Source organism: Xiphophorus couchianus, chromosome 22 (genome assembly GCF_001444195.1).
Source record: "Xiphophorus couchianus chromosome 22, X_couchianus-1.0, whole genome shotgun sequence".
Lineage (NCBI taxonomy): Eukaryota > Metazoa > Chordata > Actinopteri > Cyprinodontiformes > Poeciliidae > Xiphophorus > Xiphophorus couchianus.
Window position 1 is genome coordinate 25,662,609 of NC_040249.1, and position 27,061 is coordinate 25,689,669.

Below are 27,061 nucleotides of genomic sequence, written 5' to 3' on the forward strand. Positions count from 1 at the left end.
TAGCTCTGCTTTCTGAGCTCTGATTGGTCAGAGGCTCTGAGCCAAAACCCATCACCAGAACCTGATGTCTCCTTTCATCTGTCTGCTGACCTTTGACCTCTGTGATCCCAAACAGACAAAGCGGCAGAAAGCATCGTTAAAGCGGTTGTGAGAGGCAGGGGGCGGAGCTTAAACAGGAAGTTAAATGGAGTGTGGCCGTGTGGGACAGAGTGTGTCTCACCTTGCCGTTGTGTCCAGGCAGGTACTGGGAGACGCTGGAGATCAACCAGTTCTACGGAAACACGGAGACGCTCTGAGCTCTCTGAGGTCGCTGAGGTCAGCTGGGTCCAACCTCTGGGACACCGGCGTCCAACCGGTCCAACTCAGTCAGAACCTGACAGGAACCGGTTCTGGGGTTTGACACCAAACACACCAGGCGCAGACATTCTGGGCCAAGATTTAAATTTTGGACCAGGAGCTTCAGATCCAGTTTCCGGGTCAGAAGGTTCTGGGTGTCTGAACACAGGACGTCACTGACGGAACCGTTAATCTAGCCTAGCGGACATGAAGTCGTCACATCACTTCCTGGCAGCTGGAGACCAGGAAGTGATGTCATCACCACCTGGATATCACCAGGAAGTGATGTCATGACTTCCTCTGGCCCAGGATTGGTCAGTGTTGATGCTCCATATCTGGTTGTCCACAGTGAGGGAACCCATCGACCACGAAGCCTGGCACTGGTTCCACAGCGTGGTGGGGGAGGGACGCCGCCCCCTGGTGGACACCTGGTGGCAGACAGGTGAGACACAGTCTGAGGGACTTCCTCCCAGTTCTCCCAGTTCCTGACCCAAAGCTGGAGAATCTCCCAGAGGAACCTTCCTGCTGTCTGTATAGGTCAGAGGTCATAGAGGTCCGTAGGCTCCTCCCACATCTGGTTCTGGTTCTGGACGCCGACCCGACATTAAGTACTCCTGATTTTCTCTTTGCTTAAGTTTAAACCCTAATTGGATCAGCAGCAGAACATCTGCAGCTCAGCGGACAATTACCAACCAACTGCCCCGCCCCCTGCCCCCTCCCTCCTCCTTCTGCCCCGCCCCCTCCCCCTCCTCCTGCCCCGCCCCCTGCCTCCCTCCTTCTGCCCCCCCCAGAAAGGATCATGGCCGCTGACCCAATTCCTCGACAATCTCACCACGCAGCTCTAAACTCGGCCCAGCTGCTGGACCAACCGGAACCTCTAGGAACTGCAGCTGGGCCCCTGCTGGCAGAACCACTGGGTCAGAACCGCCTGGGACAGCCCTCAGACTTGTGTCTGGTACCAGAACCAGACCGGACCGGTTCTCTAACCTGTGCTGCCCCTCAGAGACCGGAGGAGTGTGCATCGACCCGCGGATCGCGGTGCCGCCATCTTCCCGGCCATGAGGCCGTTCCTCGGCATCCAGTCGGTTCTGATGGGAGACCAGGTGAGGCTCGGTTAGAGTCCGGTTCTGTTTGTTCTGATTGATCAGTCTGGAGGTTCTGGAAGAGACAGAGGACGGGTTCTGGGGATCCGGAATGTGGTTCTGAGAGTCCTAACTGAGCCGGTCCGACTGACTGGACGGAACCAGAGCTGCAGCTGTGGTACCAGTGGTGATGATCCTGATGCGGTCCAGCACGGGTTCTGGACCAGGTTAGGGTCGGGTTGCTGTGGGAAGGAGCAGTAGAACCTGTTTGGATCAAAACCTTTCCCTGATGACCCGGCCCAGTCCGGGAGTTGCTTGGGTTGTCTGACCCGGTTCTCTGGGTCGGAGGTTTTGGGTCGGTTCTGTTGGTTCTTCTTTCTGATGCGGCTGTTTGGATCACTTCCTGTTGTTTTATTCTGTCTCCTGAAGCATCTGACCTGGTTCTGACCCGGTTCTGCCTCGGTTCCGTCTCTGGTTCTAATCCGGTTCTGCCTCTGGTTCTGACCCACCGGGCCGCCAGCAGCAGCTGGTTCCTGGGCAGCGGAGTTCTGCTGGGCTCTGGTCCAGTCAGGGCTGACCCGTGTGACCCGGTCTGGTCAGCACCGCTGCAGCAGCTGGTGAATCAGCTTCCTCCTCCTCCTCATCATCATCATCATCAGGGCAGCAGATTAGATTAGATTAGGATCCTGAGACGCAGCCACACCAGAACCAGAACTCCTTCCATCTGGACCGGTTCTGCCTCAGTCTGAAAGCGTCTCCAGGCAGAACCTCACCCGGGTTCTGGTCAGATGGACAGAACCTGTAAGGAATAAAATCATCTCATTGGTTCAGAGGAGTACCAGCTGGGCCGGACCGGACCGGACCGACCCAGCTAAGGAGCTATTCGCCAGTTAGCTCAGATCTAAATGCTGCCTGACCCCAACGACCTCCCTGATGTTCCTAATCAAAGTCCGGAAAGGAATCCACCGACTCTGATCAGAACCAACAGGCAAAGTTGTAGAAACTTTAACAGAACCAGAATAAAACTCATTCCGAGGTTCCCTAGATTACGCTGACGTTCCCTCGCTCCCAGAGCCCATGGTGGAAGGATGGTAGATACCCAGTATCTACTGGTAGCCGCTCCTACCCAGTATCTCGCCACCATCAGTGTGTGATGGATTACTGGATGTAGTGTGAAGAGCTTTTAAATTCTCTGGACTTGATAAATTGCTAGAAAAGTTCAGGCCATTTACATTTGAACAGAGAAACCCTCCAGTTGTTCCCTGCTGTCCCCGTTCTCCGTGGGAACGCGGTCAGCGGTTCCCTGCGCCTCCGCCAGCCGTGGCGCCGGATGGCCCGGACCATCTACGGAGACCCCCAGAGGTTCCTGGACTCGTACTTTGGGCCGTTTCCGGGTCAGTGAGGTTCTGGGATTCCCCGGAGAACTTCAGGCTGAGCTCACGGTTCCCTCCGCAGGTCTCTACTTCACCGGGGACGGAGCCTTCCGGTCCGAGGACGGGTTCTACCAGATAACGGGTCGGATGGACGACATCATCGACATCAGCGGACACTGGCTGGGGACAGCTCTGGTAAGAACCGGGTCCAGAACCAGATTCTCAGGAGTTCTCCAGGTGGTGGATGGAATCCAAACAGAGATGGAACCAGTTTGGGTCCAGTTAGAATCCTGGACCGGGTCACCAAGGCCAGAACAGAACCTTAATAAGTAAAGGGTCCAACTCATGAGAATAAAGAAGACTCCACCCATCCAGAATACCGAGGTGGGCCCCATATGGGATAAATGGGATACCGTATGGTAATACGGGCCCCACGTGGTTTTGTCGCTGGTTTCCATGGCGACTCCACATGGTTCTACCCAGATAGAAAATCTATGTGCGACCCATATGGGGCCCTCTGCGGTTCACTGGCTAGAAATAATCAATAGAGCAGTTGTAGAGACCTCGAGGAACCAGAACCAGAACCGGGTCAGCCCGTTGAACTGGCCCAGAGATAAATGAACCTCCTGTTGGGTCGAAGGAGGTTCTGAAGTTCTGACTCGGTGTGAACGTGGAACAGCAGCGCCCTCTGGTGACCTCTGGACTGAACAGAACCGGCTGTTGAGGAACCGGACCTGTTCTCTGTTTGCAGGACAAACATCCAGTGGTGCCGCTTCACATCAAAGGAGAAGGTGAGACACACCTGGGCCCTTTCACAATAAAAGCCTCTTCTGGTAGAAACAGAACCGGCTTGGGCCAGTTGGTCTGGTTCTGCAGAACCTTAGCTTAAATGTAAACTGAACCTGCAGTTAGAGGCTTTGCTGCCCCCTGCTGGTCATTCAGTGCAGCTTCAAGTCACACAGACCGAACTGAGGTTCTGATGGGTCCAGTTGGGCCCGTCTAAATGGAAGGTTGCACACGCTCAAGAGTTCGTTTAATTATTTCATCAAGATTAGAAATGAGTAACTTAACATCCTGTAATAATCAAAGATGATTTGAAGAAAACGAAGAAGAAGAAGAAGAACGGCTGTATTTATAAAACTACATTTCAAATGGATTCTGCTTTAGAATAAACAAACCCAGTCTCTTCAATGAAACAGTTTTGGATATTTCATGAATATCTTTCAGTAATAATAATAATGAACATGGCTAAACGCTCAAAAACATTCAAATTCATTCACAAAAAAAAAAAAACAAGCGTTGGGGCCCAAATGCTTCATCTGTCTTTATCCCGAAAAAGGAAAAAAATAAAATGGGAAACGTCTCACCGTTTTTAACCCCGGGGGTCTGACCCGGTTCCAGGCCTGCAGCACACTCCGCCCAAGTGACTGCAGGTGTCGGGTCTGGTCCGGTCCGGTCCAGTCCCTTTACCTGATAACCTCATGGAGAAATCTTCTTAATCCCACCAATGTTGGTGAAGCTTCCCCAAAACCAGATTCTGCCGGAGGAAAACGTCTCTCCATGCAGGACCCTCAAAATTGGCACAAGCATGCTATTAGTATACTTTGTATTTATATGTAATACACTTAATACTTGATGTATTTACAGAAGTAATATACTGTAAGTATGTTTGAATTATAATAAAGTAGTTTGGAAGCGTATGGAGCTAAATTAGTGTCACAAAGCATACACGATGTGTCTGTGTAACATGATTCATAAATGAGAATAAGACGCTTAACATTCACTCATATAAACCGCCAACTGCACACAGATCAGCTTCTTCTGTTTTTGATGAGACTTTCTTACCCTGTGGGATTTGCAGGTGAGACGATGTGTTCAAGGCCGGGGGGACATCCTGAGGAACCTGCAGGAGCAGCTGTGCAGGTGGAGGGAAAGTGGGAGGCGGAGCTTCGTTTAAAATATTTTATTTGCTTTAAAATATACATCATCGTTTCACACTGAGAAAATAAAACCAGTTTAACAGTCAGAGATTTCTCTGGAGCAGAAACCGCTGAGGTCAGCCAGGTGAGAGCAGCACCTGGAGGAGGCGGGGCTAAAGTCCCCTGATCAATGTCCACCTGACCCCAGGTGAGGGCCTTGGCTCTGAGGGTCCGTCAGAGCTTCATTCAGCATCAGAGTGGGCCCGAACGCACCAGGAGGCGCCCGAACGCACCGCTTCACTTCATGCCAAGTTTATATCAGGTTCTGATGGTTCTGGAGAATCTCCATGGAGACCAGGTCAAAGGGAGACTACTAAATGAGTCAAACTGAGTTCTGACCTGCAGACTCCCAGAACCAGAACTTCCTGACCCGGATCACTAAGTGAAGTGGTTCTGATGGAATTCAGGTCAATCGATTCAGACGTGGCTGAACCGGATCATTCTGGTGCCGATCCGATGAATTTCAGTCTGATTGTTAATATATTTATTAATCTGAGAAAAAGTTAAAACGGATCTTTGACTCATTGGTTCAGGAGGACAGGAAGGTTCTGGTTCCGGTTAGCGTTCCTCAGGGTCGTGACCTCGGTCCTCTGCTGAGGTCTGTGGATCTGATAACATTCTTAGAACCAATCCAGAACCAAAGGTTGTGGTCCAGAAGGTTCTGATCCTTCATCAGACTGAATAATTAAATCTGAGTGACGATCAATAGGAGAAATAAACCCATAATCAGGAGGTCAGAGGTCAAACAGATGGAGGAAGGAGGATGAAGAGGAGGAGTGATGAAGGTGAGCCTTGCTTCTGTTCACGAGGAAGAGTCATTAAAGATGGAGGAAGGACACACACACACACACACACACTCGTCTTTGAGCCTCGTGGGGCTCATGACGTATTAAGCACACAGTCAGGCGGGTCCATGTGTCTCTGTGAGGACCTGCAGCTGAAGTTCTGCTGGTTCTGGTTCCAACCCAGAAACAGCTCAGGGTCAGACTGGACAGAACCTCCTGCATGTGACCCGGTGGCTCACAGCCGACCCAAAACCTCAAAACCAGCAGAACCAAACCAGATGGAAAAGAGTGAATAATTCATCAGCAGCTGAGGAAGAGGAGGGTCCGATGTCTCTGCAGCAGAACCTAATTGTTTGGACTGGTTTTGTTTGGGTCAAAAGGTTCTGATCCAGAACCCTAACCCAGCTCCGGTTCTGGTACTGGAACCGGTTCTATCCGGGCTTAAACCCAATAAGCTTGATGGTGACTGGGTTCTAAATCCTGATGGAATTGGACCAGAACTCAGCAGAACACAGACTGGACCTCAGAACTGAGCATCAGAACCTTCTGCCGTCCACAGATGGAAATGGACCTCAGGAACTGGGTCAGAACCTCTCCGACCTGGGTTGCTGAGTTCTTCAGGACGACGAACCTGAACCCTCAGAGTGAACAGAGGTTCTGATCAGATCTGGACAGAAAACTGGACCCAAATGGTTGAAGTGTGAAGTTGTAACTGGGTTGTTCCAGAACCGCCGGGTTGTTCCAGAACCGCAGACTGAAGCAACAAACATTCAACCAGAATCAAAATAAACCAAATATTTCAGTTTTTATGAAAATAATTTCTGAATATTCAGAACAGAAAAAGTTCTGGTGAGAGAACATTCAGTGACGGATCCGGCCAGAACCGCTCATCAGAACATTCAGTGATCAGCTGCTTGGTCCGATGAGCCACAATCAGCGCTGTGAGGAGGCGGGTCCACATTCGGACTGGCGCCGCAGAGGCCGAGCGCCGGTGGCTACGGAATCCCTCAGGTGCCAAAAACAGAGCAGCACTATCTCCTGTCACCACCAGGAGGAGCTCCAGCCGTGTTTTGGCACCAACAGGATGCTGTAGAATTCATAAAGCAAAACAAATTCAGTGGTGACCAATCAGAACGTCAGATTTCATAAACAAAACGGTGATGTCACATTCCAGGTGAGCTGGAGCTCCGCCCACTACCCCGCCCCCCGTGAGACAATCAGTGTGTGGGGTGACGGGGGCGGGGCTAAACACCAGCCAATCACCTGCCTGGACACGCGACAGAAAACCAGCAGCTACAGATGTCAGAATAAAAGCCTTTAACTTGAGCCCAGCATCAAACTCACAACCTCTGGGACAGGAAGTGATGGAGGCACTGAGAGTCTGAGCATGTCCAATTTGTTCTTTCAAAATAAAAGCATCTGTTTGGGAAACAAGACATTTCTGGGTTTCCGACATCGATCCAGAACAGGCCCGATAATCAGGAACCGGGTCAGGCTGGACCTCAGGTCAAAGTTCACCTTCTAACACTGATGACGGTTTCCTGATGATGTCGCATCACAAAACAGGAAGTAAAAAAAATAACCAGGGGGTCAACTGGTGGAGCGGCTCCGGGTCGTCGACCCCAGGGGTCAAAATAAAGGATGGCCAGTTTTTCTGGATCCTCTCTGTTTGTGTAAACAGGAAGTGGAATTGATGGACGCCAGGTGGCGCGCTCGGCAGCGTACGTCAAGTATGGCTATTTCCTGGGCGTGGCCTGCAGTCGGGTTTCCGTGGCGACGGTCAGTCCAGCAGCGTGCCTTGCTCCTGGGCCCGGGTCAGGCTGTCCTTGCGGTGCAGGTGGTGCACGCCCATCCTTTTGGGGCTCCTCATTGGCCTCTGTGGGCCGGGGGCGGGGTCAAACTCCAGGAGGCGGGGCGAGATGGCGGGCAGCTCGCGTGGAAGAACGTCTCTCTCTTCGGCCGAGCTGTCATCCTCCTCTGTCTTCCCGTGGGCGTCCGTGGTCGTCACGGTGACAGCAGTGTCCGCGCTGCCGGTTTCGTCCTCTAAGTCCATCAGCAGCTCCGCCTCCTCGGGGCCATTCCCGTCGCCGTAGCGCCTCCTGCCGGGCTGGGGCTCCGTGTCGGTGTCTGTGTCCAGACTGGAGCCACGGCTCGGCGTCCAGCTGCGGGCTGATGAGCCTTCCTCTCCGTCCGAGTACGCCGCCCTGTGGCGCTCTGAGCCGGCCCCGCCCCCTGCTGCCTGCCGCCGCCTCTGCAGCTCCTGCGCCGTCTGGCTGCTGAACGAGGTGCGGTGCATCACGGAGCCCTCGCTAGAGGGCGCCATCTTCTCCACAAACATCCGCTGCCAGTTGGAGAGAAGATCCTCCTCGGAGCTGGCGGAGCTGGCCGGCACACTCGGCGCCTGCAGGGTCATGTATTTAGAGGTTAGTATTAGCATTAGCCTGGACCAGGAGACATGGACCAGCACCACAGAAGAAGAAACATTCTGGTCACCAACAGAACTTCTGGTTCCATCTACAGGTTCTACAACTCTCCTTTTCAGGTTCTGTTAAAGACTCTGGAACATGGTTCAGAAAAAGCCGCTGAACCGCCACAGCTAGAACCGCCACAACTCCAGAACAAATGGTTCTGTTAAAAGATCTGGACCTTTCAGAGGTTAGTGATCCCTGAAATTTCTGGAACCCCCACACCCTTAGTCTGGTTCTATGAATTAGGGTCCTGCTCCCTCATGTTCCAAGGTTCCCATATACTTTTCCAGGACATGTCCCAAAAGTTACCTGAGGGAAAGCAAACTTTGCCATCCCAGTATGTGCCATTCGGGTTCCAAATAAGAAATTTGTGAGGACTTGCAATTCAGACAAATTCCACTTGATGGAGCCCTCGTATTATGTTTTGAACATTGCTAAATCTCCATTTTAAGATCATTTAGAGAGCCTGCCATGAGGGAGGATTGTGGGACATGGAGGTATTATTGATATTTTACTAAGTATTTGAGTAGTGTGGTCCATTATGATTCACTGCGACAGACTGGCGACCTGTCCAAGGTGTACCCCGCCTCTTGCCCGGAACGTTAACTGGAGATAGGCACAACCACCTCCTGGCCCCACTAGGGACAAGGGTGTTAGAAAATGGATGGATGGGTCCATTATGAGTGTGTGGAGGAGGGGCGGCAGGACATGAGGGAGGCTTGGCTCAGACATAAGGGTGGATTTGAACCTTTTCTTGTTTTCCCGAGTACTGTGGTTGATTGTGAGTGTGTGTGTGTGTGTGTGTGTGTGAGTGAGGGGGGAGGAGGGGGGTTCAGTGGGACCAGTGGCATGGATGTTGGTTCTCCAGACCCAGGGGGGTCCATCCAAGGTCCTGCGGGCTTGGAGTTCCCCAATCCCGGGTAGAAAAGCTCCATGGCTCCAGCCAAGGTCCATGGTCCCCCATGGTTCTGGAGAACCAGGGGGTGGTCCAGTCAAGGTCCATGCAGGGTTTGGGTGCCCCAATCCCAGGTAGAGTAGCTTCATGGCTCCCCTTCCTCCAGGACCTGGGGGAGTCCAGCCAAGGTTCTGCATAGCAGCCATCCCCGTTTAGAGAGCCTGACATCAGATGTAACCTTCATGATGATCAGTCAACATCCAGGTGTGGAGCTATGTTAAAAAAACAGGACTTAATATATAACAAGTTGTGGTTTCAGCAGTGACTCCAGTTGTCTATTGGTTATCACCACTTATTCAGACAACCAGCGGGAGTCACTTACTTCCACACTGACCTCTGAAAATTTGTGGCAGTGACCGACCTTCAATGGATCCCAGTAGTCTAGTGGTCACTGTCAGTGCCCCACCTGGGATTCAAAGCTTCTAAGACGTATAGTCTAGATGCGTACTCAGGCACCTTAACCACTTGGCTGCTGAACCATGTGGTTCAAATGGCCTTATAGTCCTTTTGTCTCTAAGTGTTGACTGCTATTCTTCAGTTAGCTATGCGTTGCTGCTGCCACCGCCACTGTGTATTAAATTAACTAAACAGTTCATTTAAACAAAATGTCAATAAATTTAACAAAAAGACTCTATCAGCCAACAGGAAGCAAACCCCGGTCACTGGCAAGATGCCGGAGTTCCTTAACCATAAGTCCTTATATCATTGAATCTCCACATACAAATTGTGAAAAGTGTTGTCAGCGCCAGGAAGCAAACCCAGGTCTCCCAAATAAGCACCATGTGTCTTAACCACTGGGCCACGGGGGAGGATACATTGTTTGAATGGCCATACAGTGGTTATGTCTCTTATGCCTGCCATTAGGGAGGATATGTGAATCCTCCCTAATTTCCTGTAGTAAGTCCTCTCAAATGTCTCCCCATCTCTTTGCCATTCCTGAGTCATTAAACCTGAGGCTGAAATCATGTTGACCAGAATAGGTCGATATTGCAGGGACCGACGGTGCTGCAGGCACGTTTTTAGTTTCCTGCACTGAAACATGTGCATTCCATGACAGAAAATAGCCACTGGACTTCTGGAGGTAGGATAACTGAAGAGCCTGCCTCTCGGAGCTATTTTTCTCCTGAACCAGAGGTATTTAGGTCAATTATCTGCCTGGTTCTGAGCCCCCATCCCTGGGTATACCTGGGTGATGGTCCTCCTGGTTCCTCCAGGACCAGGGGGGGGGGATCCAGCCAAGGTTCTGTGGGGTTTGGGGCACTTGTCCCTGGGTAGAACTGCTCCTGGGTGTCCCTGGTCCCTCCAGAGCCAAGAGGCTTTGGAGAAGGTTCTGCCTGGTTCTGTTTATCCACCCCATTGTATGGGATGGCCCAACCACACTTATGTTCCATTCAATGCATGGCACCCCCCGTTAAGCCCCTGTGAATGTCAATCCCCCTATGTCCCAAATCCCATTGAAAATGATACCTGGATTGCAAATCCTCCCTGATTTCCCAGTTACTCCCTCAGGTCCCCATAGTCAGTTCTCTAAATTTCCCATGAAGAAGCATACAATTGATAGAGATCATTAAATGCCCTGCCATTTGGGAGGATATTTGAATCCTCCCTTATGTCTCATAGCTTTGTGGTGGTCCCTCATGGTTCCAGACCCAGGGGGTATCCAGCTACTACTACTACTACTGTACCTACTACTGGAGTCAAGGTAACTAAAGTGCTTGCCAAATGGGAGGATCTCTATATCCTCCCATTTGGCAAGCTAAACACTTGATTTAAACAAAACGGGAACTGCAGTCAGTGGGAAGCTGGCTGCAGAACCCAGGTCTCTGGAGTGAGAACCGTAAGGCTAAACCACTAGGCTACAGGAACAATGAGGATACAATGACTTATAGTCCTTATATCTTTTAACTTTGAAATAATCTTTGAAAAAGGGACGTCGTTATACGAACAACGCCATGCTACTCCAGCACCCGTAGCCTAGCGGGAATCTATCCCCAGTCTCTCAACTGAGAGTCATTGACCTGAACCAGAAGACTAGCGGAGACATATGAAATCCATTGTCAAACAGTCCTTATGTCTCTTAATATTCCCATTGAAACAGGAAAAATTGACAGCCAAGGCAGGAAGAGAACCCCGGTCTCCCGGGTGGGAGGCAGGTACCCTAACCACTTGGCCACCAAGGGTGTATTTCAATGGGGCTCATAGTCCTTATAACCTAATAGCCATATTTCCTGTTAAAAAATGGGTCTGGAGTCGTTACAGACCCTCGTTTGGTCTGATGCGGATACACTTTAGTCCAAATCGCCCCTACGCTCCCTCACTTGGAGGTCTGCTGGAGGTCTGACTGGGTCAGAACCAATCAGGGATCTCTGGACTCCTCTGAAGGTTATCATGGTACCTGAAGGTTCTGGACCATCAGACCAGCCCAGTAAAGTGACAGAAACAGAACCGACCCTCCATCATCGAGCCCGTATTCTAACCGGATCTCTGATTGGCCAGCTGCTGTGTGGGTGGACGGGGCTTACCTGTGGCGGGCTGCTGAAGGGGCTGGACTGAGCGGAGAGCAGCTCGCTGGCGGCGTCTCGCTGTGATGGCGGCGTGTGCTGGTTGGCTCCGCCCCCGCCGCCGGAGGAGGAGGAAGGGGCAGGGCTTCCGGGGCCAACCCGCTCGTCGTCGTTCTGGACAAGGCTGAGGGAGATGGCCTGCCTTGTGGCGTAGGTGCAGTTGGGCAGCGGTGAGTTCTTGGGGATCTTCACCTTGTCGTCGGACGAGAACTCGATGACCTTGCGGCCCGGGTAGAGCGGGTGAGGCGGCGGCGGCGGAGGGTACGGGTTGAGCTTCTCGAAGGCCGGAGCCCCGCCCGCCTCCTCATCCAGGCTGCTCTGGCTGCGGCAGGAGCCGTTGTGCTGCGGCACCTCCCGGCCGGCGCCATCCTCCCGAGCCTCGGCGCCGGCCGGGTCCGTCATGTCCACGTGGACAAAGACGTCCTCAGCTACCGGCCGGCCACAGCTGCTGGACTGGGCCGAGTTCAGAACCAGCGGCTCGGGTTTCTCCAGGACGCGGGCGATGACGGAGGTCGGCACGACGTCGGCGTGCGTCAGGCTCAGCGTGTCCGGGTCCTGGCCGCCGGGGGCGGGGCTTCGCTCCGGGAGGCTGGACTTCATGTGTTTGTTGAGCATTTCCTGCAGCTCCGAGGGCAGCTGGACAGGAAGGAGAAAAATAATCGATTCATAGAATAACAACAACAATAATAATAATAGAAAACATAACAGTGAACATAAATCTGAACAGTTTCCAGGAAACTGAGGCTGATGGACGAGCTGCAGCTATTAACGCCATTCACTGATCGATCGATCAATCACTTCCTGCGGGAGAGCAAACTTCTAGCCAATCAGTACAGAGGAAGTTAGAAACCTTCCCGGTTCCAAACTGCAGAACTTCAACTAGATTGTCATTCAGAGATCAAACCTCTCATCAATCCTTTGATCGATTCACCATCGGCTCAAACATAAATCAAACATGATGGAGAAAATGGATCATCTATGAATCTCTGCAGAACCAGCACCAGGCTGGTTCTCCAGAACCTGTTCTCGGTCCAGTCAGAAGCTTCTGGGTCTGGTTGTGAGGAAGATGAGGCTGAACTCTTCATCATGTTGTTAATGGCCACCTTCAGTTAGAGCTCCACCCACAGAGCCACAACATCACCGTTTATGACAACCATTGCTGCAACAGTTGACCACAGAACCTGACCAGAACCAGCGTTTAGCTGCTAGCTGCTAATTGTCAGCTAATTGTAACAACAAGAGCCACTTCCTTTATGAATCCGCCTCCTCAGCGTCTCGATCAGATTCCTTCTGAACTCCTAGAAAGTCCAGAAAACTTCCCGTCTGGTTTTCAGATTTTTCCAGGAAAGGTTTGGGAAACGCAGAATGAGCTCTGATCCATGAAAACCGACGGGACGTTTCTGAGAGTCCTGGTAGAACCATGGTCTGAAACCCTTTCTGTTAAGTCCTGGTTGCAGTTTATGAAGCAGATTAAGGGACAGAAATGAAGCTGCTGAATGATTCAGAACCGCCTCCTGGGTTCTGCTGGGACCCAGAACCGTCTCAGGTACTTACGTCAGCAAACTTGTGGTTCCTGAAGTGGGACTTGTTGCATTTGAGCAACTGAACGGCCAAGTTGCAGTCTTGCCTGTAGCGTTCCTGTACACACACACACACACACACACACACACACACGGTCAGCTCGTCATGTGATGCAACAGGAACAGGGTTCTACGTGGTTCTACAGGAGAGGAGCTGCTTCTCTACACAAACTAAACAATAAACATTTAGTCAAAAGAAAACAACCAAATCTGATGAAAACATGAGCCAATAGAAACCCAGATTTAACCTCACAGCCAATCAGAGGCCAACGCAGTTTCCATGGAAACTCATGACGCAGGTTCTTACGTTGAGTTCCTCCAGGCGGTCTATGGTGTTCTTAGCGTCCAAAAGTTTGTTGGTGAGCTCCACGATCTCCTGGTCCATCGTTTTTTTGTCCCTCTCCACCTTCCGTAGCTGCAAGCAGATGACATGTAGAAGCCAATCAGAAGGCAGCGCTGTTAGTGGGCGGGCTTTGCGTGGACCAATACATTCAAATCGTGGGAATAATAGGTTAGCTCCTCCCTCAGCCGGCTCCTCTCAGATCCGAACCCCTCCATGGGAACGCTACATTTTTCCCAGATCAGTATTTGAATGCTGCGTTAGCGAGCAACGCTGCCTCCTGCATGATTGGGTTGCAGTGCCACAAGATCAATACGATCTGATTGGATATTGATCGAAGCATCAAAGCTGAAAAAAATCTGTTTAATAATCTGAATCTGCCCAAAGCAAACGAAGTTCAGCGAGAGCGCCGGCACTGCGGCTCGCCGGCGGATCAGGACCTTCTACCAAGACCAAGAATGACCTTTGACCCCAAATTCTAACTTGGCATCTAACTCCCAACAACTTCTCACTTCTGTCTGGTTACGGTAAAGGTAGCATTTATGTTAGCAAGCTGAAGCTAAGGTTATGATTATATTAAGTTAATCCTAATGCCACTAGCTAAAGATAAAGCTATGCTAACATTAGCATGCTAAGATTACATTAACCCTAACAACAGCCAGTTAGGAAAAGATCAAATTGGCATTCTACGGTCTTGCCAACCGTAACATTAACATGCTAAAGCTAATGTTATGCAAATAGTAGCATGCTAAGATGTTAACCCTGTCAGCATGTTAAATCTAAAGTAACACTAATAATAGCATGCTATGATGCTAACACAAACATCAGTATGTTGTAGGTAAGGTTATGCTAACATTAGCATGCTAAGATGGCAACACTCTTGTCAACATTCTACAGCTGGGGAAATGTTAACATTTGCATGCTAAAGCTAAGCTAACATTAGTAGTAGTATACAGCAGCTAATACTAACATTGGAATGTTAAAGTCAGCCTGCTAATGCTGGGTTAATGCTAACATTAGCTAATGCTAAGGTCTTAAAGTGGACCTACTTTTATAAGTGTTTGATTTGAAACTGTTCAGGATAAAATGGTCTGAATGAGTCCATCTGGCAGAACCAGAACCGCCCTGACCCGTCAGACGAGCGACACGTTAGCAGTTAGTTTCACACCTGAAACTGTTCAGGTGGAACCAGCAGCAGCAGAGATAGAGGAGAAGGACTCTGATCGAACGCCAGGTCAAGCTACAGGTCGGCCGAGTTAAAGTCCGACCCAGAAGGTTCTGAATCGTTCTGGGTATTTCAATGTTTGGCTCTTAAAGGCCGACTGTGGAGACGTGGTGTTCAAAAAGAGAGGAAGAGGATGGAGGGATGAGGATGAATGAAACCCAACTGCATGAACCCATGTCTGACTGACGGCAGCCTGAGGATGAGGATGGAGATGAAGATGAGTCCATCAGAGCAGCGTGAGGAAAGAAGAGATGAAGAAGAGCGGTCAGACATCATCATCATCATCATCAGTTCAGCACAAATGTCACAGCAGAACCGTTTGATCCTGTCAGAACCGCCTGCTGCCAAAGCGAACCTTTGGATCCAGAACAGTGAACAGAACCGGCCTGAACCCGGCTCAGAGAAGGTTCTGTTTCGCTCCAGCTTCCCAGTTTGAGGAAGCAGAGAAGAATCTGGACCAGAACCTCTGGATGTTCGGCCCATTTCTGTTGTGACCCGAAGCCTTTGGAGGCTCCGCCTGTCTGGACCGGATCAGAACCAGCAGCTGTTTCTGGGCTCAGCGTGACGCCGGCCACCGAGCGGTTCTGGTTTAAACAGGTCGACGCTGATCAAGCCACCCGGCCCAAACATGGCAGCTTCTGTAGCAAGACACGCCTGGAGGAAATCCCAGCAGAACCTCCTCCAGGTCCGGACCGTCACCATGGCAACCAGCCGGCTGTCAGTCGAGGCTTTCCCAGCTGATCGATACGCTCACTGAGGATCAATGAGCTCCATTCATTACTAATGAGGTCAGCCAGGCGACCAATCGGGATGCTCGTTACGCGGCCGTCAGCGCGACGTGATAGGAAGCGCGATAAATACCGACGGGATGGAGCGCCAAGATCTGATGCCGCGCAGCATCAACGCATCAGAGCTTACCAGAGCGTGCAGCTTCTCCTCCAGGTCCTGATTGGCTCGCTGCGACGCCGTGTAGCTGTTCTGGAGTCTGCAGGGAGAGGTCAGAGGTCAGACGCCATCAGCAGGTTCTACTGACCCATTAACAGTAGAGGTCTGGGTCAGAACACAACCAAGTAGACGGACTGGATCAGTTCAGTCCAACAATCAGAACCTCGTTAACTCAGCAGACCAGATGATGAGGCAGCAGGATGTAACTGCAACCAGGCTAATGCTAACATACTGCTAACATCACCAGGCTAATGCTAACATCCATAAGATAAAACGTATACAATCCTAACATTACCAGGAGAAGGCTAACATCACCTAGCTACACCTAATGTAATATTAACATGGTAAGTTTAACGTTCTGCTAACAACGTAGCTTAGATGAAAATATGAATGATTATTCATCATGTTAATGCAATAGTACACAAGCACATTCATGTTATAACCGTAACAATATCATAATGCTTACGTCAGTCTGTTTATGCTAACATCAACAAGCTATGCCCTCTGCTAAGGCTAATAAGTCATGCTAAAATAATAAAACACCAACATCTGCGTACTTAAGCAAACAAAATACTTTGAGCTACTCCAAAACGCTCAGGTCAATGTGAAGCTAACATCAGCAGGTCAAAGCTAGTTTAGTGTAAAAAGGCTAGCACAATGCTAAAGCTGGGCTAGCCAGTGGATTACAGTGTTTGGTGCTTTTACTGCATCACATGATACATCCAGACTTTCTCTCAGTGAACTACAGAGGCTGATTCACTATCTGATTCTCACAGTTATATTAATAAAACAATATAAAATAATATAGTATAATATAACATACTACAATATAAAATAATAATACAAAGACCATTTAAATGTTCCTGTTAACAGCAGCTGATCAGGTGATAAAGACACTTTGACCTCATCATCATCATCATCATCATCGTCGTCGTCAGTTTCCTCACCTGCGGAACTTGTCCCTCATCTTGTCCAGGTCGTCTCTGGTCCGGCTGAGCTCCGCCTCCATGTAGTGACGGCTGCCCTCAAACTCTGCCTCCATGGCCTCCATCTTGTGGGTGGAGAGTGACAGGCGGTGCCGCAGGTCCTCGTTCTGCTGCTGGAGGATTCTGGGTAAGGAGGCGGGACAGGAAGTGCTTTAGCCTGTCAGGACGTTGGACACCTGGAGAGAAGGGACCAGACCAACTCACCTGATCCTGTCGGAGTCCGACAGCGCCTCCTGGAACAGAGCAGAAGCAGAATTAGACTCAGTGGACCAACAACCCATCCTCAGACCCACAGGCAGAGCGCTGGTCCGCTCTGACACCGACCACTGCAGTGGTGCCCAAGGTGGGTTCTGGAGGTCCGGCATCCTTTAGTTCTCTCCCTGGTGGTACCAACATGTCAGTGTTCTTCTGAATCCTCTAACGAGCCATGATTGCATCCAGGTGCGTTAAACCAGGGAGAGACTAAAACATGCAGGATGCCGGAACCTCAAGGTCCGACTTTGGGCTCCCCTGGACTACTGGAACAGAACCGGGTCAGGGAGAACTGGAGTCAACACGAGGAGAAGAAACAGAGACTACTGGGACCAACTCAGTTGTATCCAGGTTCTCCATGATCTGGTCCAACTTCCTGAGATTTTCCCAGGATTCCAGGTCTCCTTTCAGTCAAATAGAATCCGGTTCTGGAGAACCAGCTAGATCCCAGTCCAGAACCCGACAAGAAAGGGATCAGAATCCAGTTTAAAACATGATCCAAACTGGTCCAAAACCACAGAGAAACCCAAATCCAGAACTTTGTCAGAAACGGTAGAAATTGTTCTTCCTGGGTTCCATCCACAGATCCTGCTTCAGACTGAACCGGATCAGAACCAACTGGTGCTGGTTCATGAAGGTGTTAGCCTCATAAAACATCCAGAACAAGACCCATACCAGTTAAAACCAGCAAACTGAAACCAGTAAGAACCCAAACAGCAACCAACAGGAACCAGTAGTTCTGTCACGATAGCAAATTTTGCTGAGCGATTAATTGTCTCAAAAATTATTGCGATAAACGATAATATTGTTTGAAGATCTTTTTACACTGATTTAATGGAAATGATGTAATAATGATGTGATTTCCTGCCAAAGATAGATACACTTTATTTTCAAAAGAATATTTAACACTGGAGCTGATAAACTAAATAAACAAAACAACCAAAAACAAAATGGATTCTCAGTCTCCATTAACAAAAAATGTACTTGATAAAAACTAAACAACATAAAGCCAAAGTGGAAATAAATACTGCATTCAACCAAAAGAGTGCAGATTATGAAGTCTGTATATTATGTTGCCCTTCAGTAATAATCAGATTTAAATAGAGAAGATGGGCACATCGACTACCTGATGGAATAGTTCACACTACATGATTTTTGCTCCTATTTTTCCCCATACAACAATCTTAAAACGTTGGTCTTCCTAAGGTTGTGTGGTGTGTTACGGTAGATCGTCGTTGCCGCTCCGATCTAAATCAGGGGTTTTCTCCGACTGGGATCTTAACTCAACCTGTTGAATGTGACAGGCAGCCAATCAGAAAGCGCGGATTCCCCTCGTGTTTAACCCGAAGTCCAACGGACATCGGAGATGATATGTGGAAACAACATTAATGTTTATTCAACATGCAAAGAATATAGAAATGACAAGAGGAGGAGTTGGAGCTAAATTGTTACCGCAGTTGATAAACCCGGTAACTTTTCAGCTGTTCTTCGTTAACGTGACATAAATAGGTTCTAATGATTTTCATTCAGTCAGGACTTTACGCTGACACTAGCCACATGCATTGCAGGTAGATTGTAGTAAAGCATTGATTAATGCCTGGTTTTAAAATTAGTTCACTGAACTTGTAGCCATTATTTTGTGCCCATTGTTGGACACCACACGGCAGGAACGAACATGATCGAACTGTTATACCTAGGATTTCTGTCGGCTAATGTGTGGTCTGTCAGGTTTTGAAAATGGGCCGACAATCGGCCGACTGCTCTAAGATCGTGTAGTGTGCTCTGGGCTTTACACTAAGGAAATGAGGTCAGAGGTCAGTGGAGAGCACCGGAGTTGAGCCTTTTTTTCCATTCAGTGTCATCAACAGAAAGAGAAAAAGGCCGGAAGAGACGATAATGCCGATAATTAAAATGACGTCGATAGTTTTAATTTAGTACGATTAATTTATCGTTTATCGCGACAGGCCTAGGAACCACCAGTGAAACCGGTCTCATTCCATTCCAACCAGTTAGAACCAGTTTAAGGAAACCAGCAGGAAGCCAGTCGCCTTCCAGTGTCCTGTGAACCTGTTTCTGTTCATCCGGCTCCCAGCATGCAGCAGGGCATCACGACTATCGACCCGACCCGTCCAGGGAACCAATTGGTAGGAGAACCCAGCAGCCAATCAGAGAGCAGCGCTGGAACGACCCAGGAGCGGTTCTTCTGGAGCAGCGGACCCAGAAACCCAACAGAACCCGCTGAATCAGAACCTGATACTAATCACCATCATCATGTCCAGTCCTGGACCGACCAGGTGGAAAAAACAAACGCACCTCGGCGCTGAGGAACAGGAGGGAGGATGAAGGGCGGGACGTGAGGAAGAGGAGGCTGAGTGACCTCTGACCTACCTTGATGTGGGACAGCAGGGACAGACTGGACAGGGGGGGTCTGGGTCTCTGCCTGACCTCAGTCACCTTTCTAAGCTCCGCCCCCCGTGTGATGTCACCGCACCCCGCCCTCTCCAGAGGCTGGTTCCAGCCGTCGGGTCGCCGTATCGACGCCACCCAGCCGTCCCAGCGCCGGGTCCGGTCTGTGGACCGTCGGCCGGCGTCGGGACGGCAGCCGTGCTGGTGGGCGGAGCCTCTAAGGTCTGCGGGCGGCCTGCCAAGCTGCGCGAGGCGGGCGGGGCTTAAGACACGGCAGGTGATCTCGTCCAGGAAGCTGGAGAACCGGACCTTCTCCTCCAGAACCTGCATCCTCCAGTTCCAGGCGGTGCGGGCGGAGGAGGACGGGGCCAGCGACTGCAGCGAGGGCGGCCCCCGATGCTCCGCCCCCTGCCGCCCGTCACCCAGCAGCTCCACCGACTTTGACTTCCTGAGCGTGTCGTAGGTTGGCTCCGCCCCCACGGCGGCCGGCTGCTTCAGGATGCCTTTGGGGGCGGCGCCACGGGCAGGGGCGGCCCGCTGGGTCCAGCTGGGGCGGTGCCGCACCGGGGAACGTCTCCTGGAGTGGGCGGAGCCTAGGTGACCTCCCCTTCTCTGACTGGCGGCGTGGCGTTCAGGCCGGTGGGCGGAGCTCCTGAAGGGCGGCGGCGGCAGCACGTAGAGCTCCAGGCTGGACAGGCTGGAGACGTCAGGCTCGCTGTCGGAGGGGGGCGGGGCCTGTTCACGGCGCTGCGGGGACGGGGTTACCTGGCTGAGGTCGGGCCGCTGGGCGGGCGGCGGCGAGGCAGGGGTCAGGCCGTGGCGCGTCTCGCGGTGCTGCGGCGGAGCCTTGCGGTACGGCTTCCTGGCCGGGCCGGCGCTCGCCATCCTGCCTGCTGGTTCCGGTCGGGTCTGCGGTCCTGCCGGGACAACGGGTCAAAGGTCAGCTAGTCAGAGACACGACGGCGCCGCTCACCTGCCAACCGACCGCTCGCCACGACGCCTCGACCCGACTGCCCATCGTCACGGCAACACTCTGCCTCTGAGTGCAGGTCGATATTCGCCCGCCCCTCACAGCTGAGTGAGAGAGAGAGAGTGTGCGTGTGTGTGTGTGTGTGTCGGCCTCAGGCCAATCATTGATCAGCTCTTGTTTCCAGAACAGGAAGTCCAGCTGAATCGATCCGGACCGGACCGGCACTCAGAGCCACTCGGCTATCAGCAGGTGTGTGATGATGTCATACAGGTGACATCATCATCCGGGTCGTCAGAACCGCCAGAACATTTCACTGGAGGAGACAAACTTGGATTAGGACAACTGGACTCATCCAGAACCACAGAACCAGAGGACAGGAAGGTCTGGACCGCAGCAAGGAAACCAAAACCAGGACCGGACCGGAAACTGGACCCAGACCGGATCACCTGAACCGGTCCAGTTAACGGTGCTGCTGCGGGGATCAGAGCCGTAATCGTGATTTTCCGCTCCACTTAGTCCGTCTGGGTCACGTGACCAGCAGCCAATCAGGGCGCATCGATCGCCCGTCTGTCAGGACTTCTGGGTTTCTGCTTCCTGATCTTCCTCCAGGCGTTTCTACTCAGATTTCATATCTACATATTTTTCCTAGACGTTTCTGGTTCTGGTGGTTTTTCATGAAGCGGATCGGAAAACATTCTGGGTTTTCTGGAGCTTCTGGTTGTTTTGTTGGTTTTGTTTCTGGTTTTGGTCGGGATCTTTTCCAGATCCTTCTCCACTCACATTCAGGACAGACATTTTTTTCTGCATATTCAAGATCATGTTCAGGTTTTAATCTAGAAGTTGGATGTGAATCATTAGAGACGTTTATTCAGTCCACAGATATCTGGGAAAACAAAGATATTTCTATGTTTTCATCCAGACCAAAACTCTGCTGAATAAAAATGATTATTTATAAATCTTCAGACTAAAGTGGAGGTTGAAATAAACTGTTCCATTATCTCTACATTCTAACACACTGTTTAAAAGGAATCCAACGGGGCGCCATGTTGGATTCCTAACAGGAAGTGGTGGCTGTCAGGGTTCAGCTAATCGCTACACTGCCCCCTGTGGGTGAGAGTGTTTATAGCAACGCTCAGGGCAGATCGGTTCATGGGGATGAAAACTTGAAGCCGATCCTGCAGGTACAGTGTTATTTAAACACCGTTTCCATAGCGACTCGTGTTAATATTCGCTGCTTTTCCAACAAAACAGAAACCAGGGTTTCCCCCAGTGTATTATAAGCCTGGCGACCCGCCATGCTCTACTAGCCCCCCGCCAGGCTAAGTGTTTATGTTTTTTAGGAAAATAATCATTAAAAAAAAGAAAAAGGAAATCGCTTCTTTTTTTTAAAGCCGGATTACAAGCGTCCCTGTTGCTCTGAGCGTTTCACCGGCGGAGCAAATTTATTCCTAAAAGATGAGTTTATAGTTTATGCATCTAAAGCCAGGAGAGCGGACCAATCACATCGCTGCAGCCTCTACTTGCTGCGCACCTTTCACTCAAACTGGACACAGGCTGACCTGTATAGATGTTTACATCACCAACCTGTGTGGAATCATGTTTCTCTGGAGAACTCCACATCAGGGTCGGAGTTTAAACCCACTGCATTAGCTCTGGTTGTGCAGCTCTACGTGAACCGCAGGAATAACTTGAAGTTGCTTTCAGAGGAGCGTTGAGAATGATTTATATTTGATTCATAACAAAGAATGACGCGGCCGTTTCCATCTCCACACGTTGCCCAGCGCCCGGCTCTGTCTGCGCTGATGAAGTTCAGATTGTTCCCGGTTGGTGGGACAATTTAAAATCTCTTCATCAAATTAAGCAGCTTTGATCATCTGAAGATGGACTCGAGTCTCGGACTCAGACAAGTCAAGACTTGGGTCTGAGGATTCTCCCTGTTCATCATCGAGTGACAGGCGTGTTTAATCCGAGTCGTCGTTCAGGTCGATCCCCAGGGTCTCCAGGTTGATCTCCAGGACGTTTTCCAGGTCTCCAGGTCATTCCCCAGGTTTCCAGGTCGTTCTCCAGGATGTTGCGCAAGTTTCCAGGTCGTTCCCCAGGTCTCCAGGTCGGTCTCCAGGTCGATCTCCAGGTCGTTCCCCAGGTCTCCAGGTCGATCTCCAGGTCGTTCCCCAGGTCTCCAGGTCAATTTCCAAGACGTTTTCCAGGTCTCCAGGTCGGTCTCCAGGTCGTTCCCCAGGTCTCTAGGTCGGTCTCCAAGTCATTCCCCAGGTCGGTCTCCAGGTCGTTCTCCAGGTCGGTATCCAGGTCGGTATCCAGGTCGTTCCCCAGGTCTCCAGGTCGGTCTCCAGGTCGGTATCCAGGTCGTTCCCCAGGTCTCCAGGTCGGTCTCCAGGTCATTCTCCAGGTCGTTCCTCAGGTCTCCAGGTTGTTCCCCAGGTCTCCAGGTCGGTCTCCGGGTCGTTCCCCAGGTCGATCTCCAGAACATTTTCCAGGTCTCCAGGTCATTCCCCAGGTCGGTCTCCAGGTCGTTCCCCAGGTCGATCTCCAGGTCGTTCCCCAGGTCGATCTCCAGGTCGTTCCCCAGGTCTCCAGGTCGGTCTCCAGGTCGTTCCCCAGGTCTTCAGGTCGGTCTCCAGGTCGTTCCCCAGGTCTCCAGGTCGGTCTCCAGGTCGTTCCCCAGGTCTTCAGGTCGGTCTCCAGGTTGTTCCCCAGGTCTCCAGGTCGGTCTCCAGGTTGTTCCCCAGCTCTCCAGGTCGGTCTCCAGGTCGTTCCCCAGGTCTCCTGGTCGGTCTCCAGGTCGTTCCCCAGGTCTTCAGGTCGGTCTCCAGGTTGTTCCCCAGGTCTCCAGGTCGGTCTCCACGTCTCCCTCCAGGTGTGTTCTGGTTCTTACCTGAGCTGTGAACGGTTCCAGAAGAGACTTCATCCATAGAAAGGATCACACCTGGAACACAGAGAAACATTTTAAACCTTGACCTTTGACCTCCAGGTCCTGTAACAGGAAGCATCGGGACAGGACGGCCTGAGACTTCCTGTCAATCTCATGTGATTTCCTGTTGGAAGGTTTGAGGTTGTAGTTCATCCCAGTCCTCCACTTCCTGCTTTAGCCCCGCCCCTCTGCCAAACCGCGTAGTTAATTACCCAGAATTCATTGCTGCATGTGACGAATCCTAAATGAAGCTTTTAGATGTTGCAACGCTTAAACTCTCTTAAATAAAATTATTTAACTTTGATGTGATTTTTAAAAAGCCGTATTAAAGAGGATTAAACCGTTAATATAATAATTTAACTCTTCATCCCTGTTGGACCAAAACCCGTCATATTAAAACTTAAAGATGGGAAAAATTTCTTGTACAATATCCACTTCTGAACATTTTTCTAAAAACATTCATGAACTTGAGCTGAAAAAAAGTTTGTCTCAAAACGCAGGAATTGATTTTTATTTTAAATTTCTTTTGTAGAAAATCATTACAGGGAAAACTTCAAACATGATCATGAAATTAAAATCTTAATGGGAGAGGAACAGAAAACTGTTTGGTTCTTATTTTCTTTAAAGATCTCATCATAATTTTTAAACATGAATTCGTTTTGGTCCATAAAGTCATATGGGTTCTGAATCGGACTCGGTTCTGTTGGAGTATCAGACGAACCGCAGCAGGAGGAACTGATGTTATCACATTACTGAGATCCGCATGGTAAAACGTTGCCATGGCGATTTCACATTTAATCAGGTTTAAAATGTAAAGTTTGGAAATAATTTGTTTCTACTGAACATGTGAATATTTTCTAATTTTTCTCTGAATTCAAAACAGGAAATAACCAGAACGTCTAAAATCCACTTCCTGTCGAAACGGGTACGCAGCACCCGCCGGCCATCTTGGATTGTGACTCAGAGGCCTTCTGTCCCAACGCGCCGATCTGAACCGGTTCTGAACGGCAATCACCAGGAGGACCGGGTCTGAACGGACCGGACCTCACAGTCATCCTCACCTGGAACTCTTCATCCTCTGGTTGGATCCTCTTCTGTGTTCTGATCCGATAACCTGAAAAAACACAGAGTCATTAAAACCGGGTCGAGTCAATCAGAACCAGAACCAAAGAGCTGCTCCTTCATCCTTCCTGCCTGGTTCTGGTTCTGCAGCCAGAGGATCGTCTGTCTGGGAGGCTGGAGTCGGGTCATGTGACCCACCTGAACACGACACCAGAACCACAGACTCAGCCAGCTCATATGACGCGCACACACACACGCGCGCACGCACGCACACACACACACACACCATCTCCTCTTCCTCTCCCATTGTGAACCGGATCCTCCATCAGAACCGGCTCTGTCCGGCTGAAACAGACCCAAACCTCTGACATCACTTCCTGTTTCCATTCAGAACATGGAGCGCCTGCAGATTCTGATCAGAACCATTAAGGACTGACCAGAACCAGAACCAAAACCAGTCCTTCTAGAGCCTCCAGAACCATCGGTTGATCCGTCTACTGGCAGGACGGGTCCTCAGGTTCTGGAGACCAGAAGAGCAAGCGGGTCGGGTCGGTTCAGCTTGGTCCTGGTCGGGTTGTTCAGTCAGAAGATTCTGCAGAACTAGGCAGCAATGATCCGATGTCTGGTGGTTCTGGTCCAGTTAATCCCTCCTATCTGGAATCCGGACCGGGCTGATCACCACACCTGCATGTTTCCAGCGTCCAATGTGGATCAGAACCAGAACCAGATAATGATCGGATCAAAACCATCAACCCATAATGGAGAATCCATTCCTGATTATCCCAGCAGGAAATTACCCAGAATGCCTTGCTGGGATCCCGCTCTGCCTCATCCTGAACAGATTCCTGAACTGATCCGGGTCAGATCCGGATCCCTGGACCCCCAGCAGCCATGGGGGGTTGCTGGCCTCTGATTGGCCGCCTGACTGCAGGTGTGTGTGACTCGTTGAGTGTTTTTCCACTCCGCTGTCTGTCAGGCGCAGTCACGCTGCAGCCCTGGGTTCTGTCTGCAAGGCAGTCCGGAGACAACACGACAAACCCAGCGGGGTTCCGTGTGCCGGAGCCCGGCCCGAACCGCCCCAGATTACCGACCCGACACGTTACCCAACACACCGTAACACCGCATCAATCTGGTCCGGTGCCGCCGTGGCTCGGACTGTGGCCCAGTTCCCCGTCTGTCGCACCGGTCGTTCCGAGCAGCCAGCCTCGCGCCGGCCGCCCGGAGCCCCGGCAGCCCGCTGCCAGCTTACCTGAGCGGCGGTCAGCGCGGCCCAGCGCGGCTCGGGGCGGCTCCGCCGAGGGTAGACAAACTTCAGCCCGAGGTCCGCGGTCCTTCCTCCGGCTGGGAGAGCAGGAGCGGGGGTCTCCGGACCGATCCGACTCCCGGTAGTAGCGCTGCGGGCAGGGCAGCCTGACGGCGGTCAGTGAGAGCAGCAGCGGCCCGGGGAGGAGCTCCGTTACTGGAGATAGAATCCGCTCAGAGCTCCGGGAAAAGTTGATCTGCTGCCATCTTTACCCGCGGGGCATGATGGGTAATCCTCAGGAATCCCGGCTCGCCTTCAAACTCCGCCCCCGCGTCATGGCGTCACAGTAGACGTACAGAAAAGAAGGGCTCTAAAATGTTTAAAATGTTCTGAATTTGTCTCAGAATGATTTCCATTAAATATTTACTGTTCCGTTTGAGACATGGACCGGTTCCGTTCTGACCCGTAGAACTTAACTTTGGTCCTGACGGGATCCATTTAATGGATCAACATGGCGGCCAAAATGTTCTGAAACTAAAACTGTTTGGTTTCAAAAACATCATAATCACTCGGTGCTGGACTGAGCATCCAACCTTCATCCATCCACCAAAGAGTTTCTGCTACCTACTGATACCTACTGATACCTACTGGCACCTACTGGTACCTACTGATACCTACTGATACCTACTGGTACCTACTGGTACCTACTGCTACCTACTGGTACCTACTGATACCTACTGGTACCTACTGGTACCTACTGCTACCTACTGCTACCTACTGGTACCTACTGGTACCTACTGCTACCTACTGCTACCTACTGCTACCTACTGCTACCTACTGGTACCTACTGGTACCTACTGCTACCTACTGATACCTACTGGTACCTACTGGTACCTACTGCTACCTACTGCTACCTACTGGTACCTACTGGTACCTACTGCTACCTACTGCTACCTACTGGTACCTACTGATACCTACTGGTACCTACTGATACCTACTGGTACCTACTGATACCTACTGGTGTCTTTGGTATCTTTAGTACTTCTGGTAGTTTCTAATCATGTAAAGGATTTTGAACCACCTTGTTGTTGAAATGTGTTTAAAAGTCAAACTGCATTGCTAAGATCAGGTTGAGCAGGAAAAGGTTTAACTTGGACTTTAATATTTTCTCTTGAAAATAAAAGTCCAACTCTGACATTATTATTATTTCAACAGGAGATCCTGAGTTCTTCATCAAGTAGATCAATAACTGGAACACAGAAAACATCTTTAAAATTAAACTGTTTTATTTTTTATCTTCCCTAATCAGTTTGTCTCCACCAGACTGTGTCCATGTCCCTGGAAGAGGACATGGACGCCGAAGCGCCTGCAGACAGAGCCCAGGGCAGAGCAGCATCTCGTCTTGATGTGAGGTTTCATCATCCCACTTTCTCCTGCAGAATCATTAAACTTTCATCTCCGGGACGAGACGTCACATTGTTTCAGAGACCAACCGTCCTCTGAGGACTGCGCCGAGGCTGAGATGTTTCATAAAGACCGCTTCCTGTGAGGGAGTGAAGGCACAAACCGGAGAACGGGCAAAAC

At 50.7% G+C, this 27,061-nt stretch overlaps 1 protein-coding gene, 1 long non-coding RNA gene and 1 pseudogene across 9 annotated transcripts; 2 read left to right on the forward strand and 1 right to left on the reverse strand.

Moving 5' to 3' along the window:
- Window positions 1-644: 644 nt before the first annotated feature.
- On the forward strand, window positions 645-7,006 carry LOC114137853 (acetyl-coenzyme A synthetase 2-like, mitochondrial; annotated as a pseudogene).
- tjap1 (tight junction associated protein 1 (peripheral)) lies at window positions 4,744-26,482 on the reverse strand. 7 transcript variants are annotated; one of them, XM_028006673.1, is made up of 11 exons: window positions 25,484-25,780; window positions 24,234-24,286; window positions 23,137-23,187; window positions 19,256-20,190; window positions 16,820-16,848; window positions 16,577-16,738; window positions 15,603-15,669; window positions 13,427-13,534; window positions 13,094-13,177; window positions 11,501-12,175; window positions 4,744-7,956 (listed from the first exon to the last, which is right to left on the reverse strand). In XM_028006673.1, exons 3-11 carry the CDS (start codon window positions 23,171-23,173, stop codon window positions 7,336-7,338), a joined length of 2,718 nt encoding a protein of 905 aa, XP_027862474.1. In that variant the 5' UTR covers window positions 23,174-23,187; window positions 24,234-24,286; window positions 25,484-25,780; the 3' UTR covers window positions 4,744-7,335. The 7 variants fall into 7 exon arrangements, with proteins under 7 accessions (XP_027862474.1, XP_027862475.1, XP_027862479.1 ...); XM_028006674.1 differs by having other exon boundaries at window positions 20,039-20,190; window positions 25,484-25,777; XM_028006678.1 differs by lacking the exon at window positions 19,256-20,190 and having other exon boundaries at window positions 25,484-25,776.
- On the forward strand, window positions 20,197-23,126 carry LOC114137854 (uncharacterized). Of its 2 annotated transcripts, none has more exons than XR_003594118.1 (3): window positions 20,197-22,406; window positions 22,459-22,518; window positions 22,739-23,126. It is a non-coding gene; the product is annotated as an uncharacterized LOC114137854 (long non-coding RNA). The 2 variants fall into 2 exon arrangements; XR_003594119.1 differs by having other exon boundaries at window positions 20,197-22,342; window positions 22,491-22,518.
- Window positions 26,483-27,061: the final 579 nt, after the last annotated feature.